The 15,350-nt window shown below is 38.2% G+C and overlaps 1 protein-coding gene across 1 annotated transcript; it reads right to left on the bottom strand.

Annotated features, from left to right (window-relative positions):
- Window positions 1–252: 252 nt before the first annotated feature.
- Window positions 253–582, bottom strand: LOC137815551 (uncharacterized). Its single transcript, XM_068618667.1, has one exon. It carries the CDS (start codon window positions 580–582, stop codon window positions 253–255), a length of 330 nt encoding a protein of 109 aa, XP_068474768.1.
- Between the last annotated feature and the right edge of the window lie 14,768 nt (window positions 583–15,350).

The following is a 15,350-nucleotide window of genomic DNA, read 5'->3' as shown; positions in this document are numbered from 1 at the left end:
ATTATCAGACACCAACTGTTTCGATACTCCGAAGCGACACACTATGTTCTTCCATACGAAGTGCTGAATCTTGTGGGTCGTAATCTGGGCCACTGGTTCGACCTCTATCCACTTCGTGAAATACTCTATGGAAACCATGAGGTACTTCATCTGCCTTACCGCCAAAGGGAAAGGCCCTAGAATATCGATTCCCTAGGTATGGAACGACCAAGGGTTGTAAATCGATCTGAGTTCTTCTGGTGGCACCTTGTGTCAATCAGCGTGTTGCTGACATTGCTTGCACTGCTGTGCGTATCTCATGCAGTCTTCCCTTATGGTTGGCCAGTAGTATCCCGCACGAATGGCCTTTAATGCGAGAGATCGACCACCAATATGGCTCCCGCATATTCCTTTGTGGATTTTTGCCATTATTCGCATGCACTGCTCGCCATTTACACATACCAAAATAGGGTGGGTAAACCCATGTCTGAACAAGTCTCCGTCAATGAGGGTGTACTTGGTCAAATTTTTCTTTATTTTTCTGGCCTTTGTGGGTTCCAGCGGGAGTATCCCATCAGCCAAGTAACGCTTGTAGTGCGTCATCCAGGTTTCTCCTCCTTCAACCAGGCAGACCTACAATGACTCTTCCCCAATAACTAGGTATGTGCTTATCCTGGGCGTTTTTAATATCTCCTGAGTCAATGACCGATAACTCCTCTTCCTCACCAGCACCACGTTTGCCAGTCACTTTGGGTACTAAATCTCCCTGATGTGGTCAGCGCTCAGCAACTTCTGTGTTTCTTCTTTGATGACCTACCGCCTTTCCTCATTGAACTTTCTCCTCCTCTGGCGAACAGGTCGAACTTGGGGGTCCATTGTAAGATGATGGCATAGGAGGTCGGGGTCTATGCCAGGCATGTCCGGGGCGGACCACACGAAGGCATCCAAGTGTCGTGCTATGACTTCGGCAATCTGGTCCTGCGTCCCTTGGCCTAGAGACTTGCCAAGTTTAAATATTCTGCCATCGAACTCCCTTTCCAGGACGTCTTCAGCTGGTTCGTGTCACCTCTCCCGGGCAACCTCTACGCGGGCGACCCCTTCTTCACTTGGGGGCCGGGTGGTGACAGTGTACACTCCTCTATTTGTTTTGAGGCTATTCTCGTAGCACCTCTTAGCCTCCTTCTGGTCTGATCTGATGGTTATCACTGTTCCCCCCAAGGAGGGTAGTTTCATCTTCATGTGCCTTGTTGATGCTACAACTCTCATCCTATTCAGAGCAGGTTTGCCCAACAGTATGTTGTAAGCTGAGGGAGAGTTTACGACAAGGTACCTGATGTTCTCTGTGCGGGGAGCTACGCCATCTGTGAAGGTGGTCCTCAACTCTATGTGTCCCCGCACTTCTACCTGGTCTCCAGCAAATCCATACAAGCAGCCGGTGTAAGGCCTTAACTGGTCGGGAGACAACTGCAATTTGTTGAAGGTCACCAGAACATCACGTCTGCTAAGCTTCCCTAGTCCACCAGGACACTGTGCACCTTCCTTCCTGCTGTTACTACCAAGATAACCATTGGGTCATTGTCGTGGGGGACTACATCTCGAAGGTCAGCCTTGGTGAAGACGAGGTCAATGTCAAGAGCCTAATCTACCTTTTGCACCTCTACCGTCATCACCGCTCGTGCATATCTCTTCCACTGAGAAGCGGTGCATCCTCCTCCCGAGAAGCCTCCAGAAATGGTGTGGATTTCACCATGAACGGACATCTCATGCCCTTGATCACCCCCTGGCGCTGCCAACGTCTGAACCCCTTGCGACTCCTGCAAGTAGTCCTTTAGGAAGCCAATCTTCACCAGTTCGTCCAACTGGTGTCCGATGTACAAGTAGTTACGTATGGGGTGGTTGTACTTTTGGTGGAACTCACACCAAGCGTTCTTGCTGGGCCCCAATCTTTTGTCGGTTTTCGGGGGCATCTTCAGTCTCTCCACTATGTTGGGAATAGCGATCAGTTCCTTCAATTCTACCAGGAAGGTGTGCTTGGGGGGCGCATCCTCCCTCGCGCGTGCCCTGGTTTGAGGTTTCCTTGCCTCGTAGGGTTGTTGCTTCCCTGTGGCCTTTATTTTATGTCGTCGCCTCATGTACCCTCATGGTTGAGGTCGACTTGGCCCTCGCGGACGAACGGGGACAACGATTTCGCGCTTCTCCATGACTTCCCCATTTGCGATGATATGGGCTACTGCTCGCCGCCTGATCTCGCAAAAGGTTTTGGGGCGACTCCTGATGAGTGACTCACTGAAGGGTCCCGACATGATTCCCTTCCTGAAAGCGTGCACCATCATATCCTCGTCTTTGGTGTGCAGCCTCACCACCTGTGCCCCAAATCGGTTGAGGAAGTCCTTCAAGGATTGTCCCTGGTACTTGTTAGGTTTGATGGCTACAACAAAAGAGGGGGTGAATTGTTTTCAAACTGTTTTCGCAAATACTTGGCTTAGAATAAGACTTTTTCAATCAACCCAGAAAAGCAATTCAGAAAGCTAATCAAACCACCAAACAGAAACTGAAGCAGAAAAATAATCGGTTAAAACAATAGTTCAAACGATTGTATATGACAACAAAAAACTAAAACAGATATAGAGAGAAGGGATAGAGAGAATTACACACATAGATTATACTGGTTCACTCTATCACAAAGCTACATCCAGTCCTCAGTCAAACCACTGAGTTTTCACTATGCAATCAATCACAGATTAAACAAACACCACACACAAGAAGGTGACTTTGAATCCCACAAAGCCTACTCACCCTTCATGCACACAACAACCACCTCAAGCTAGAATCCCACTAACTTTACAGGATTTTACACAGTTATACAAAAATATTACAAGAACTTGAACAGGATTAGAAAACACCTGGTAAAACGTAATACTCCAACACCCTAATGATCAGTTCTTTAAAAGACAGCAAAGCATAAGGCAATCTTGCTAAAAACTTGGTTGAAACCTTTTCACAAATAGTTTTGTAATCTCTCAAATCAATCTCAGCTAAGAGTATTAAAAGTTTCAGTTTCATCAATCTTTTAACGTTTAAATTAAACACATATTTATAAACCTTGAAAGGCTAACGTTAAAGAAAATTTGTACAAACAAATCAGTTACAACAAATTTTTAAAAAGTTGTTACAAGCACACATTTAATCGGTTAAAACCACGAAATTACTGGTTGAATGCGTTTGTCAGTTATAAAACAATTTTAAAACCTTCTTTGCCAGCTAAGTTACAAACAACCGATTATCTCGACATTTTAATCGGTTGTTTTTCCCTTTGCATGAAAAACACTTTAATATTTTAAAACTGATTGAAATGAGCTTTGTCTGAGATTTAAAAACTGATCTTACAAAGATTCTAAACCCCAACCCAAAAACCTAAACCTAAAACAACACACAACTTCAGGCTTCACTTAGATTTGACACATCAAAGCTTCTGATCTTCAATAGTATTGTCTTACATCAAAAAGGTCGTAAGAGACAGGCAGGGGAGCGCGATTGACGATGTATTGCTCCCTGAACAACGTAGAAAACTAAGCAAACGATGTTACATGTCTGCCAGGGAGGTTGACGAACCAGTCTAGTGTTGTGTCTGTCAGCGTGCTCATGAACAGCTTGTAATGCACTGCATCAAAACCCCCAGACAACATCATCTGGTTGTGGAAGGCCGTCAGATGAGCCTCTGAGTCCTCTACACCTGTAAAGGCGATTTTAAGACCTACGAACGTGGCTAGTATCACGAAGTCCATGATCGCTTGCGAGAATGCCATCGGGAAAGCCCTGGGTGGTGTAGGCGGGGCTCGCTCATCCACCACTCGTTCCCCTGCTTGCTGAAAATTCCTGCGTAGTTCCTCATTGGTCCTACGCAGCTCTTCGTTCTTCACTTGCGACGCAGCCAGATCAACCTGGATGCCTTCCTGATCCAATCTGAACGCCGCCACCGTCTCTTGAAGGGCGCACATCGTCTCCATGATCTACTTCGTGTTCCTCATATTTTCATATCTCTACTCTATACTTATGAATGGGACCAAATTTTAATTGGGCCCCACAGTGGGCACCAAATGTTCTTGCCGGTTGACTCTAACGATGATCTCACGCCCTCTTATCTCTGCCTTGGTTCGTGCCTTCCTAGATCGAAACACCCTGTACCTGCAAAGATAAAGGGGCGCCCTAGAGGCCGTTTGCAGTCCGACGCTCAAGTCAATACTGGGGCTAAGAAACAGTATGTGAGTGTAATAGTTCTAGTCTCAGAAACTGCATACCATGTTGGTTTTCTTACTACCGTTTATATAGTCTAGGGTTTTTTCTGTTTCAGTTACTTAGGGTTTCTGGAGGAATGCCCTTGCGCCGCTATTACCCAATTTTACTGTAATCTAGCGCATAAGGCTCCCCTTGCTGGAGTGCAACCTCTAACAGGATGGCCACCTGGGTACCAACTTATGCACCAAATCTCTGGGGCCATCTGCTCTGGGGGTGCCCTAACTATTTGTGTGCCATGCATGCAGCCTACCCCTGGGAACCGTAACCCTAATGGGCCTTAGCGCCTACAGTGGTTCTTTACTTGTGTTGCGCCTGAATGCGCTATGCACACCACACACATGGACTCTTTGTGACCTAGGACTTCCCCTTATCTCTGGGTGCTTTACTGATAACTGATATGTTTACTGGGATCCACCTTTGTGGTCCAATTCAGGTGTTTGAATCACTGATGTCCAATGTCACATTGACCTTACTCTATTGTCGAGGACACATCAGAACATCCTGGTGATCGACGTCCGACCACTAATCGGCACCTTAACTCGTGCTGCTTGCGGGACAATGGCTCATGTCGTCCGTGGGACCCAGCTTACGTGGCCCACCATTACTCGCAGTCAACGATGTCCGAGGACTGGTCGGTACATAATGGTATTTTAATACAATTTTTTCTCTATAAAATTGTGTAACCTTGACACAATTTATCTTTTTTATTAAATTTTAAAATATTTATTCATTTTAATAATTAAGAAATGAAATTGTAGCAGATTAATAAAAATGGACATTTATAATGTTTTACCATTATTTGTTCACTGACAATTTTTTTTTTTTGAAAATTCAACTAGGGACAAAGAAGGAAATTCATTTCATTTTTCTTTTTGAATGATTTCTTATTATACCAGTACCCTATTTTCTAAATAAGTCTTAAACTAAAAATATATATACTAGTAATCTTCTAAGTATTATAAAAAGAAATCATACTAAATAGTCTCTAAGAGGTTAAAAAATATACCTTCAAATTAACCTCTCCGTTAACAATACTAAAATACATTGTCTAGAAACTAAACATAACGAATATAATGCACTGTTAGGAGTGTGTTGGTAAAAAATTGAAGAATATTCAATTTATATCAACTAGCGAAAATATAGGTGCTATGCGCCTATACATCCGTATTTTTTATTTTTATAATTATATATGTATTTATATTTATTAAAATTAAATATAAATTTATAATGATAAAATAACTTGTTGGAATCGGTTGAAAGGTTTCAATAATTGGTTGGAAAATAAAGTCAAAACCTTAGAAGAAGAGTTAAATAATTTGAAAATTGATTTTCAAAAATTAGAAATCATTTATAAAACTCTTCTTATAAGTGTGTTGACCTAAAGGATTGTGAAAACTATGACTCCCTCCAAAAGAATGCTCATTATCTTTTGAAAACCATGGACAAATTCTCAAGAGGGTAGTCAAATTTTGAAACTATTTTTGCCTCTCAAAATTGTTGTTTTGGAAAAGCTGGTCTAGGTTACAACCCAAGCACCAAGAATAAATATTTTAGAAGTTTATATGAAAACAAAAACTAGTGTTTAAACCTGTCATAAATTGTTTTTATTGTTTGAAGAAGGGTCACATACTAGATTCTGCAAGGTGAGGAAATTTTACTTACCTAAAGATATTGTAAAATGGGTATCAAAGAGTTCAATTAATATCATTGGACCCAAATTTATAAGGGGACCAAATCTTGTTCCATAATTTGTTTTGGAAGGAATCCTTGACAGTCAAACAACACCTATGACACTTGGATAGTGGTTGTTCAAAGGCTAATATCTAGAGACAAGAAAAAGCTTGTGATTTCTGCACCTCACACTTAATGATGGTGATACAAATGGTTAGCAATAACCCAAGAAGGATACTTGATTAAAGTAGTTGAAATGATCATTGTATGGATAAGAAACAATCACATGAAGTTTTCCACATATTACGAGGTGATGTTTGGTACTGTTCAGAAAAAAAAAATGGATAATTTTATGGATCAACTTAATTAAATGAAAGCATTTGTACAATACAATGTTTTTAATTTGTTAAAATTTCATTTCAACAGGTTGTTTGTATCTGTAGTACTTTTTGTATAACAACCATAAATTGCTTACATGTGCTTAGTGTCAGTTTCTATTTTGAATTTAAATTAGCCAGTAAAACATGTATTTGTGGTTTGCACCCAATTTTTTTTTAATAATATCTAGCTATTTTTCACAAAACTGTGATTGATTGCCTTTAATTACAATAAAGGTGAGTCAAATAAGTTTTATTTGAAACTCACAAATTGTAGTTTCCAAATTCGTGTCAATTGCTTTTCTAAAAAATAACTCACCTAACCATCTTAATTGCATCTTTCTTCGTGCATATATTGCTTGTGAATATGCATCACACATTATGAACACATTCATTTTTCTCTTCTCTACATTCACAAAAAATATATATGCATCATGGTTTCTTTATCTCATTCACCTCAGAGGAAGAAATCTCACGCAACAAAAGGCTCAACTAGGGTTGGACACTTAGAGACGTGGTTCTCTAGAGATAATGACAAAATTGAAGTGTTCTTGTAGGAAATGAGCAGAAAGGTCATGGATACTCCCAAGCTTCTGTTTTGCAACTGGTTGAAAGTCTTAAAGATGTGAGAAAAGCTCTGAAACACCAAAAACTGTAAAGGTTTATGGAGATGAATCGCAGCATGTTTCCTTACCTGGTGAAAGTGTTCTACACAAACCTAACCTTTGAATTTCTCATGTCAAAAGAGTTGACATGGAGATCACTCCAACCGTATGGACTGTTGTCACGGGGTTGATGTAATCATGAACAAAAGTGAGCAAAGGAAACACTAGTGCCTTGGAGAACTTCAACAAAATGCAATACTACATCATCTGCCTCAAGAATCCACTCACAAAGGTTAAAGGCTTTCATGTGGATGCCCTCAAATTGGATGAACGTGTCATTGTCTTCATCACTGCATGGATGTTGAAGCCAATGGGGAGGAACCATTTTGTGTTAATTGAGGAGGATTTTTGATACTCAGTTATTGCATAATGAAGAAAATCAAGATTAATTGGATATATGTCTTCAAGGAGCATATGCTAAAATCTATAAGGTTAAGTGTCATACTTGTTTCGAATTTTTTTTAATATTTTTAATTTAACCTTGATGAAGAAATGTTAGAGGTGGTAAAGCAATTTCATGATATAAACAATGGTTCTTTGATCAAAATGGGGTTTGTAAAGGTAAATGACTCTTCGGTCACCAAAGATGATGTGAATGCAATAACAAGAATACATGATTCTTTGACATTCTTAGGAGCAACTTGAGTTGGTCATGAAATGGCACTTTACTTAGAATTGGATCAATGTTCTAATTCAAGAACTCACCAAGACTTTGCACTAAACCAAAGCTCATATGGAAGTCCATATATTGTCAAATGGAATCAACAACAAAGAATGAAGAACAGAATTAAAACAACTGAACAGAATTGAAAGGAAAAGCTACTGCACCGAACAGAAATGAAAACAAAGCTGGAAAACACAAATGTAAACGGTGGAAATGAAAGGAAACAATAAGAACTAAGAAACTACCAAATGGAATTGAAAGGAATGAAAGAAAGAACACTTATGGAGTGAAGCTTGCTGGATTTGAGACTTGGAAAACAATCACGCCACTTGGAGCCTTGTCCCAAGATAAGTGAAGGAATGTCGCCACTTGAAGCTCACCATTGGCACACAAGATAAGGCAAAGGAAGAAGAAGACACAAGACTCACAATTTCTCTCTAAATTTGAGTATAGTCTCTCTACTTCTAAATTTCCAATCTGAATTGTACAAGGGCAGCACCTTTATTTATAGCCTATAAGGTGCTGAAATGCAAAGCCAAATGTGCCTCAAATGAGACTCAAATTCGGCGCCAACTAGTGCATGAAGGAAGTGTGACTTTCCTTCCTAGTTTGGCACCTCCTAACTCCTATCTACACTCCCCCTAGCATCCCTTACTACTTACACACCTATTTATTACATCCGCACCCCTACTCTACAAAAGAAATAAGAAGAGCCATCTTTTGATACTCTTGTCCCAAAGCTCTTGCCATGCTCCTAGTGATTCGTTGGGCTTGGGCCCCTTGTTGGGCTTGGGCTTCATGGGCTTGAGCATCCTCTACTTGGTTTCCATCAAAAGAGAATGACTCTGTTGGTACCTCTGTTGGACCAAGTGAAATTGTAGGTCCTGGTGATGGTATTGGACCTAGTGTCTGTGTTGATGGGGACTATAACATAAAAGCACTTGTTGCCAATGAACCTCCAGTTGACCATGGAATTCCAATGTCTCAGTTCGAGAAGTTAATGATAAACCACATGGATACAATGACAAGTGATAAAAAAGAACACTATAAATTTTTGTAGCAAGGTTCCAACATCTGGATGAACAAATTGAGGTTGTTCAAATTCAAGTTGCATATTTTCAGTATGGAAGGGAGATTTAAAAATGTATCATAATGGTTTTGGTTTATATATGAAATATTTATATTATATAGTTTTATATGTTTCTTTGTGTTTTTATCAGTTTATATTATGAACTTTACACCTTCCTTTGTCTATTTGTTGAAGACAAAAGGGGAGAAATATTTGGATGTTGGTTAATTTTTAATTTTGTTTTAAACTGCTTTTAATTCTGCATAATTTTGTTGTATGGTTTATGTTTGTAGAGACTGTGATTTTGAATAATCTGTATGGTTATCTATCTGTATTGTAGGATCTCCTTGTGTCAAAATCTACAACACAACACCAAGGATTTGTCTTCATGAAATAGGGCGAGATTGTTGAATAAGGATTTGTTGATTTCCAAATCTATCTTGAAGACCTGCAATTGTGAGTGTGTTTAGTTAGGTATATTTTATCTAGTAAATTTGCTTCTCATAATGATCCAAGTAAACTTGATTTGAAATATCCTTTAAATGTTTTGTTTTCCAAATTTTTGTTTATTTTAATTAGTTGATTCGTATAATTAATAAGTTGAAATTACTTGTATTCAAGTTTGTTGACTATAGTAAGTATTTTCACATATTGATTTATGGTATCAACCGATTGAAAACACTTAAGTTTTTTTAAAGGATTTAAAATGATTTGTTTTCTTTTTGTCTTTTTTGTTAAGTGAAATCAACCATATATTTAATAAATGAACTGTTTTTTTATTTGGTGATTTCATTTGTTAAAGAAAATAGTCATTTATTTTTAGAAATCAAATAAATGTTTTTAACAAAATATTGTTATGTTTATCAAATTGTTTTTAATTTATTTAACTGATTCATTAAATGATCAAATTGTTTTAACAATCTTTCTTAGCCTATATAAAGTTGTTTTCTGATTAGTTAACATAACACTTTTTTAGAAAACAAACTATTTTAATATCATTCTTGGAGATTACATTTGAATCTTGGATCATTGTTGTGATGTGAAGTAGGTTTCTCGGTTATCAATTTTGTTGTTCTTCATTTGTGGGGTTAAGAGTGTTTTGTGTTCTTGGTTGTTCTTGTAATCTTGTTTGATTTCTTTAGTGAATTCTCTGTGGTGTGCTGAGGAATGAATGTAGCTCTTGGTTAAGAGTAAATCAGTATAATACTCTTGTGCATTATCTCTCTCTCTTTCTCTGATATCTGTCATATAATCATTTTAAAGTGTTTTGTGCGTAAATCAATCAATTGAATTCTCGAATCAACTGGTTTATATTTTGGTTATATAACTGTTATGCTTTTTATAATCAGTTGAACAAGTAAATCAATTAATTGATTTAATTGAGTTTTCAATTAACACCAGTATTTGCGAAAATCTACGACAACAATTCACCCCCTCTCTTGTTTCAAGACACCTATTTTAATAGAGGTTGGATCCTGAAATAAAAGTTTGCTTTTTAAAATACATGGTGTTATAAACTCTAATACCTACCCATTGGGTGGCCGCGTACAAAATGCATAAGATCGACCCTTTGAACGATCGCATATAAAAAGCATAAGATCAAATCATTTGACGGCCGCATATAAAAATCGTAAAATCGACCCATTGGGCGGCCGCATATAAAAAGTGTAAGACCGACCCATTAGACGGTCGCATAAGACCAACCCATTGGATGGCTATATTTAAAAAAGCGTAAGACCGACCTATTAGGTGGTCGCATACAAAAAGCATAAGACTTGCCCATTGGGTGACCGCATATAAAAGGCATAAGATCGACCCATTGGGCGACCACATACAAAAAGCGTAACACCGATTATTGGGCAGCTGCATGCATAAAAAGGGTAAGTCGACCCATTGGAAGACCACATATAAAAAGTGTAAGACCGACTCATTGGATGGCTGCATAAGACCCACTCATTGAACAACCGCATACAAAAAGCGTAAGATCAACCCATTATATGACCACATGCATAAAAAGTGTAAGACTGACCCATGCGTCCGCATATAAAAAGCCTAAAATCAACCCATTGGTTGCTGCATATAAAAAAGCTTAAGACCGTCCCATTAGACGATCGCATACAAAGTGCATAAAACCGACCCATTCGGTGGTCGCTTGGTTATTTTATTACTTATACGAATTGAATAAAGTTGAGTTCATGTGTAAGTAACTCAAATCCTACTCATTTTAAAAGCTCTTTAAATTATGTTACTATCTTTTTTACAAAATAAAGCATGACACTTGAATCCTGCAAAGTTGAAAAACTAGCAATTAGAAAAAGAAAAATCTCGTAAAGAAGTCAAAAAAACATAAAACTTAAACTAATAGAAAGTTCATAAATTTAGTTCACGATCTATTGATTGTCAACAACCGATTTGCACATATCGGGGTAGACAAGTTAATTCTTGGGAGTAGAACCTTCACTTGCTCCAAAGCAAGTTCAAAACCAGTCTTGAAGGAGATGGAAACCTTGTACTTCAAAGACTATCGCGAACTTCCCATCCTTCTCCGCAGGGCTTAAGAGTGAATCATAACACTTTCCTTTTCTTTCAATATAATAATCTTCTTGTTCTTCTCTTCAAAGCAAAGAGCCATTTATTCTTTGTCTTTGGCCAATTCCAAGGCTTAGGAACGGAGTTGGTCTATTTTAGACACTTCAGATTGAAGTCGACGACCCTTTATTTAATATGTTTTTACAGTCAGACATTGTCATTCAAAACACAATGGCATTTTTTAAATTAACTTCATTTAAGAATGCGGCTTTACCTAATAGACGCATTCTTAAAACATTTTTTACCCTAACTCTTAAGTGCGGCACTTACGCTTTAATACTTACTTTCTTCTTGGCACTTCACTTTCTCTTTGTTTCTGCTCTCGTGCTTTTTCTCGTCTTCCGCAAGCCTTCATTGTCTTCTTTGTGCATTGTAAGTTCGTTTCGAGATCTTTTTCTTAAAACATTTTTTACCCTAACTCTAAAGCGCGCCACTTACGCTTTCATAATACTTTCTTCTTGGCACCTCACTTTCTCTTTGTTTCTGCTCTCGTGCTTTTTCTCGTCTTCTGAGGAATACGAGACAAGGGATATCTGGACAGCAAGAAAGCAACAACGTTACCATGCACCAAATCATGGAGACCATAAAAGCCCTTCAATCAGTGAATGAAGAAGCCAAGGCTGACCAATTAAGGCCATTCCTCGAGCGTGGAATGTCGCAAATCTCAAGTTGTATTTCAGTTAAGACATTCTTGCTTAAATCTTTCTTTTTGAACAATTAAATTTGTTCTTGGAAGATGATGCATTTAGCTTTGTTGATTTATTTGAATTGGCACATGATAAGTCAACCTAACTCGGTATAAGTACGAGCATAGGCGCTCCATGGGATTGATTTTTTTGTTGATTTGCTTAAGCACAACACAGATTAGTCAACCTAGCTCGGTGTCAATACGACCACTCGAGTACAGGCGCCCCGTGAGTAAATGATTACCTAGTGGCAGGTAAGACAAGGGGCATGTGTACCATGCAGGGGAGCTCGTTATCTCGACCCAAGTGTTTGGGAGAGGTCATCTTGATGTTTGGGCACAAGAGGTAAGTCGTGAGCTCGACTCAGATGTTGGTTAGCCCGAAAAAGGTAACAAAGATAAAGGAATATTTTATCTGTTGCGATATTATATTTTATCTATTGCGATATTATACTTTATCTGTTGTGATATTATATTTTATCTCTTGTGATATTATTCTAGAGATAAAAGATAAAGAGATATTTTATCTGTTGTGATATTATTCTAGAGATATAAAGGTCATTGGTGCATGTCGCATGTGGTTTTCTGTTAGAGATATAAGATAATGTGTTTATTTTCAGTTAATATTTTCTTATCTCAAGTGCAATTGTTGCATGTACGGTTATAAAGAGGGGATGAAACCCTAGGTGAAGGTACGCTATTTTTACACACTACACTGAGAATTAATGTTGCTTTTGTGAGCCCTTACTAACTTGATGGTCGAAGTGCGATCGACCGTTAGGGCGCCCTCTGTCTTAACAGGAACAACATCCAGACATTAAGGAAAGCACGAGTTCCACTACGAGGCAGACGGAGTCCAAGTTCTCCTACAGAAGTTTACCGACAACCAAGTCAACCGGCAAGAACATAAGCAAATCTCGATCAGAAGTCTTGCAAGCACATTTGTATATATTGAATAACACAAATGAAGTTATACCTTACATAGATGCTCATAAAGTCATTGTGAAGGAAAATAACCCAAGACAAGCAGAGAAATGGGTCTTGATGGAACATAATAGAACTTTCATGCCTTGGCTTAAAGACGAGGTGTTAAAGGATTCAACGGCATCAGAGACCTTGACCTGGTTGGCTGCTAGATTGAAGTTTGATGTCATTCTTGTACAGTGTACGAAGTGAACAACTGTATATTTTACACGAAATTTATTAATGAAAAAAGTACAATTCAAAATTCTGGTGTTACTCTTGAAGTCGAGTCAATGCAGTTTTCCACTTCAAAAGATACAAATCATGTACTTGGATCAATGGCATACTGTGGGTTTATAGAAGAGATATGGAAGGTTGATTATACTAAGTTTTTCGTTCCAGTTTTCAAGTGTAAATGGGTGACAATAAAAGTGAGGTTAAAATTGATGAGCTAGGATTCACAATAGTGGACTTTCAAAAGATAGGGTATCGAGATCTGCCATTTATAATGATTCAATAAGCATCTCAGATTTTCTACGTCAAAACATTGGTATGTCATTTTACATGGGGAAAAAACAAGGGGAGGTCATAGATGATATTGAAAATGGTGACCCCCGTTCATTCGCACCGATGATAATATAAAGATGACGATGTACATGCAACCCGTAAAGACAACAGTGAAGGAATTTACTTATGAGTATTCAACCTACTATGGTAATAAATTTAGAAATATTTTTTATAATACGCATTTAGAATGTTATGTATCTGTTTTATATGATTTTCTTTCGATGCAGATTAACTAATATTTTTTACCTAATTATTTTTAACAGAGATATGGATGACGATCAGACTCCAATCAGACTCTGATCCGAATGAGGCAACATAGGACCTACTAGATTGAAGCGTCTCTCATTGAGATGTGTTGCTGGTGAGAAGACACATGTTGACATTAACGTCAACATTAGAGTGGCTTCTAGTCCTAATGTTGAGACGTTTAACAACTATCTATGAGTTGTTTCTCGTGAGAGTCTCTCCATTTTGATTAATTCATGGGACGATGTGTCAAAGGTCGATCGAAACATGCTCTGGGAGGATATTTGGGTAAGCTTTACATTATTATCGTTGTCATATAATGTTTTTTAATATTCATTGATTAATTTTAATTTGATGATATTATTTTGCAGGAAAATTTTAAAATCCCTAATGTGCAACCTCTTCGATCAAAGATTATATCCAATACCAGACTTAAATTTCGTCAATTTAAGTCAACATTGACGACGAAATATATTTTTGGCAAGCTTAAAGGCGAAAAACCTTGTTTAAAGTACAAACATATTGATGAAGAGACATGACGTCTTTTTGTTCAAATCCGTGAATGTGAAGCTTGGAAGGTAAGTGTAGTTACTTAAATATTTTTATTTATATAACATGAATAACTTAATATTATTTAATTCAATTTTTTTATTTCATTTATGACATCATCGTCGAAAGAAAGCTCAAGAGATAGCTTTAAATAATGTTATCTCGCACGTATTGTCTCATTCGAGTTATCGAAAGCTTGAGCAATCACTGATGGTTGAAAAGGTGCAATCCTGACAGGGGACTGGGTCTGAGATTGATACAGGGGTCACTTCTCCTCCATCACCACCTTTGCGCCACGTAAAATGGAAGATGGTATAACTTAAAAAGTCGGGTGCATTTAGTTCTAAACAATCAAAGATAGTCTCAGAAAAAATTGTAAGTTATTTTTATCCTCTTTTACATTTATTTTAAAGCATTAATTATATTAAAAACTTATATGATTTTGTTCTCTTGCATGATTCCTTGGTTAAGAAAAGCTCTAAGGTAATTTTATACCTGAAGGTCGTCGCGATATCCTGATTGAAGCAATTGGGCCACCTAAGCACTGTGATCATATTCGTGCAGCTGAAAAAGAGGTTGGAATTAAACTATATTTTGGAGTTGCACCATGGCACTCATCCTCCTCTCCCACCACAGAGATCAAAGCATAAATGACGAGTAAGATACGTCAAGAATTAATGGAAGATATGAGAAAGAAGGTTGATCGGATATGGCTAAAGTTGCGACAGGAGTTTCTATCTCAACAAGTTTATGTTGGGCTGAGGCGCTTGTTAGTCCTGCTCCCAAGAGCTCAAAGGGGAGTTGTGCAGCTCTTACAACATCAAAGGAGGATATCATTGGCCAGACGAGCCAATGTGAGCTACTAGTAAAGGACGACATGCTTCCTCAAGTGGTGGCCATTGGAAAAGTCTATCAAGAGGCCACCACCTTACATAACGTTCCTCTCTCCCCTGATGTGGCGAAGGTAATAGTTGAAAGAGTACGAGTAGTTGATGCTCGTGTTCTACTATCTTTAGATGAGGTAACAATT

The sequence above is a fragment of the Phaseolus vulgaris genome, chromosome 1, assembly GCF_000499845.2.
Source record: "Phaseolus vulgaris cultivar G19833 chromosome 1, P. vulgaris v2.0, whole genome shotgun sequence".
Taxonomy (NCBI): Eukaryota; Viridiplantae; Streptophyta; class Magnoliopsida; order Fabales; family Fabaceae; genus Phaseolus; species Phaseolus vulgaris.
This window is presented reverse-complemented; position numbering and strand designations above follow the sequence as displayed.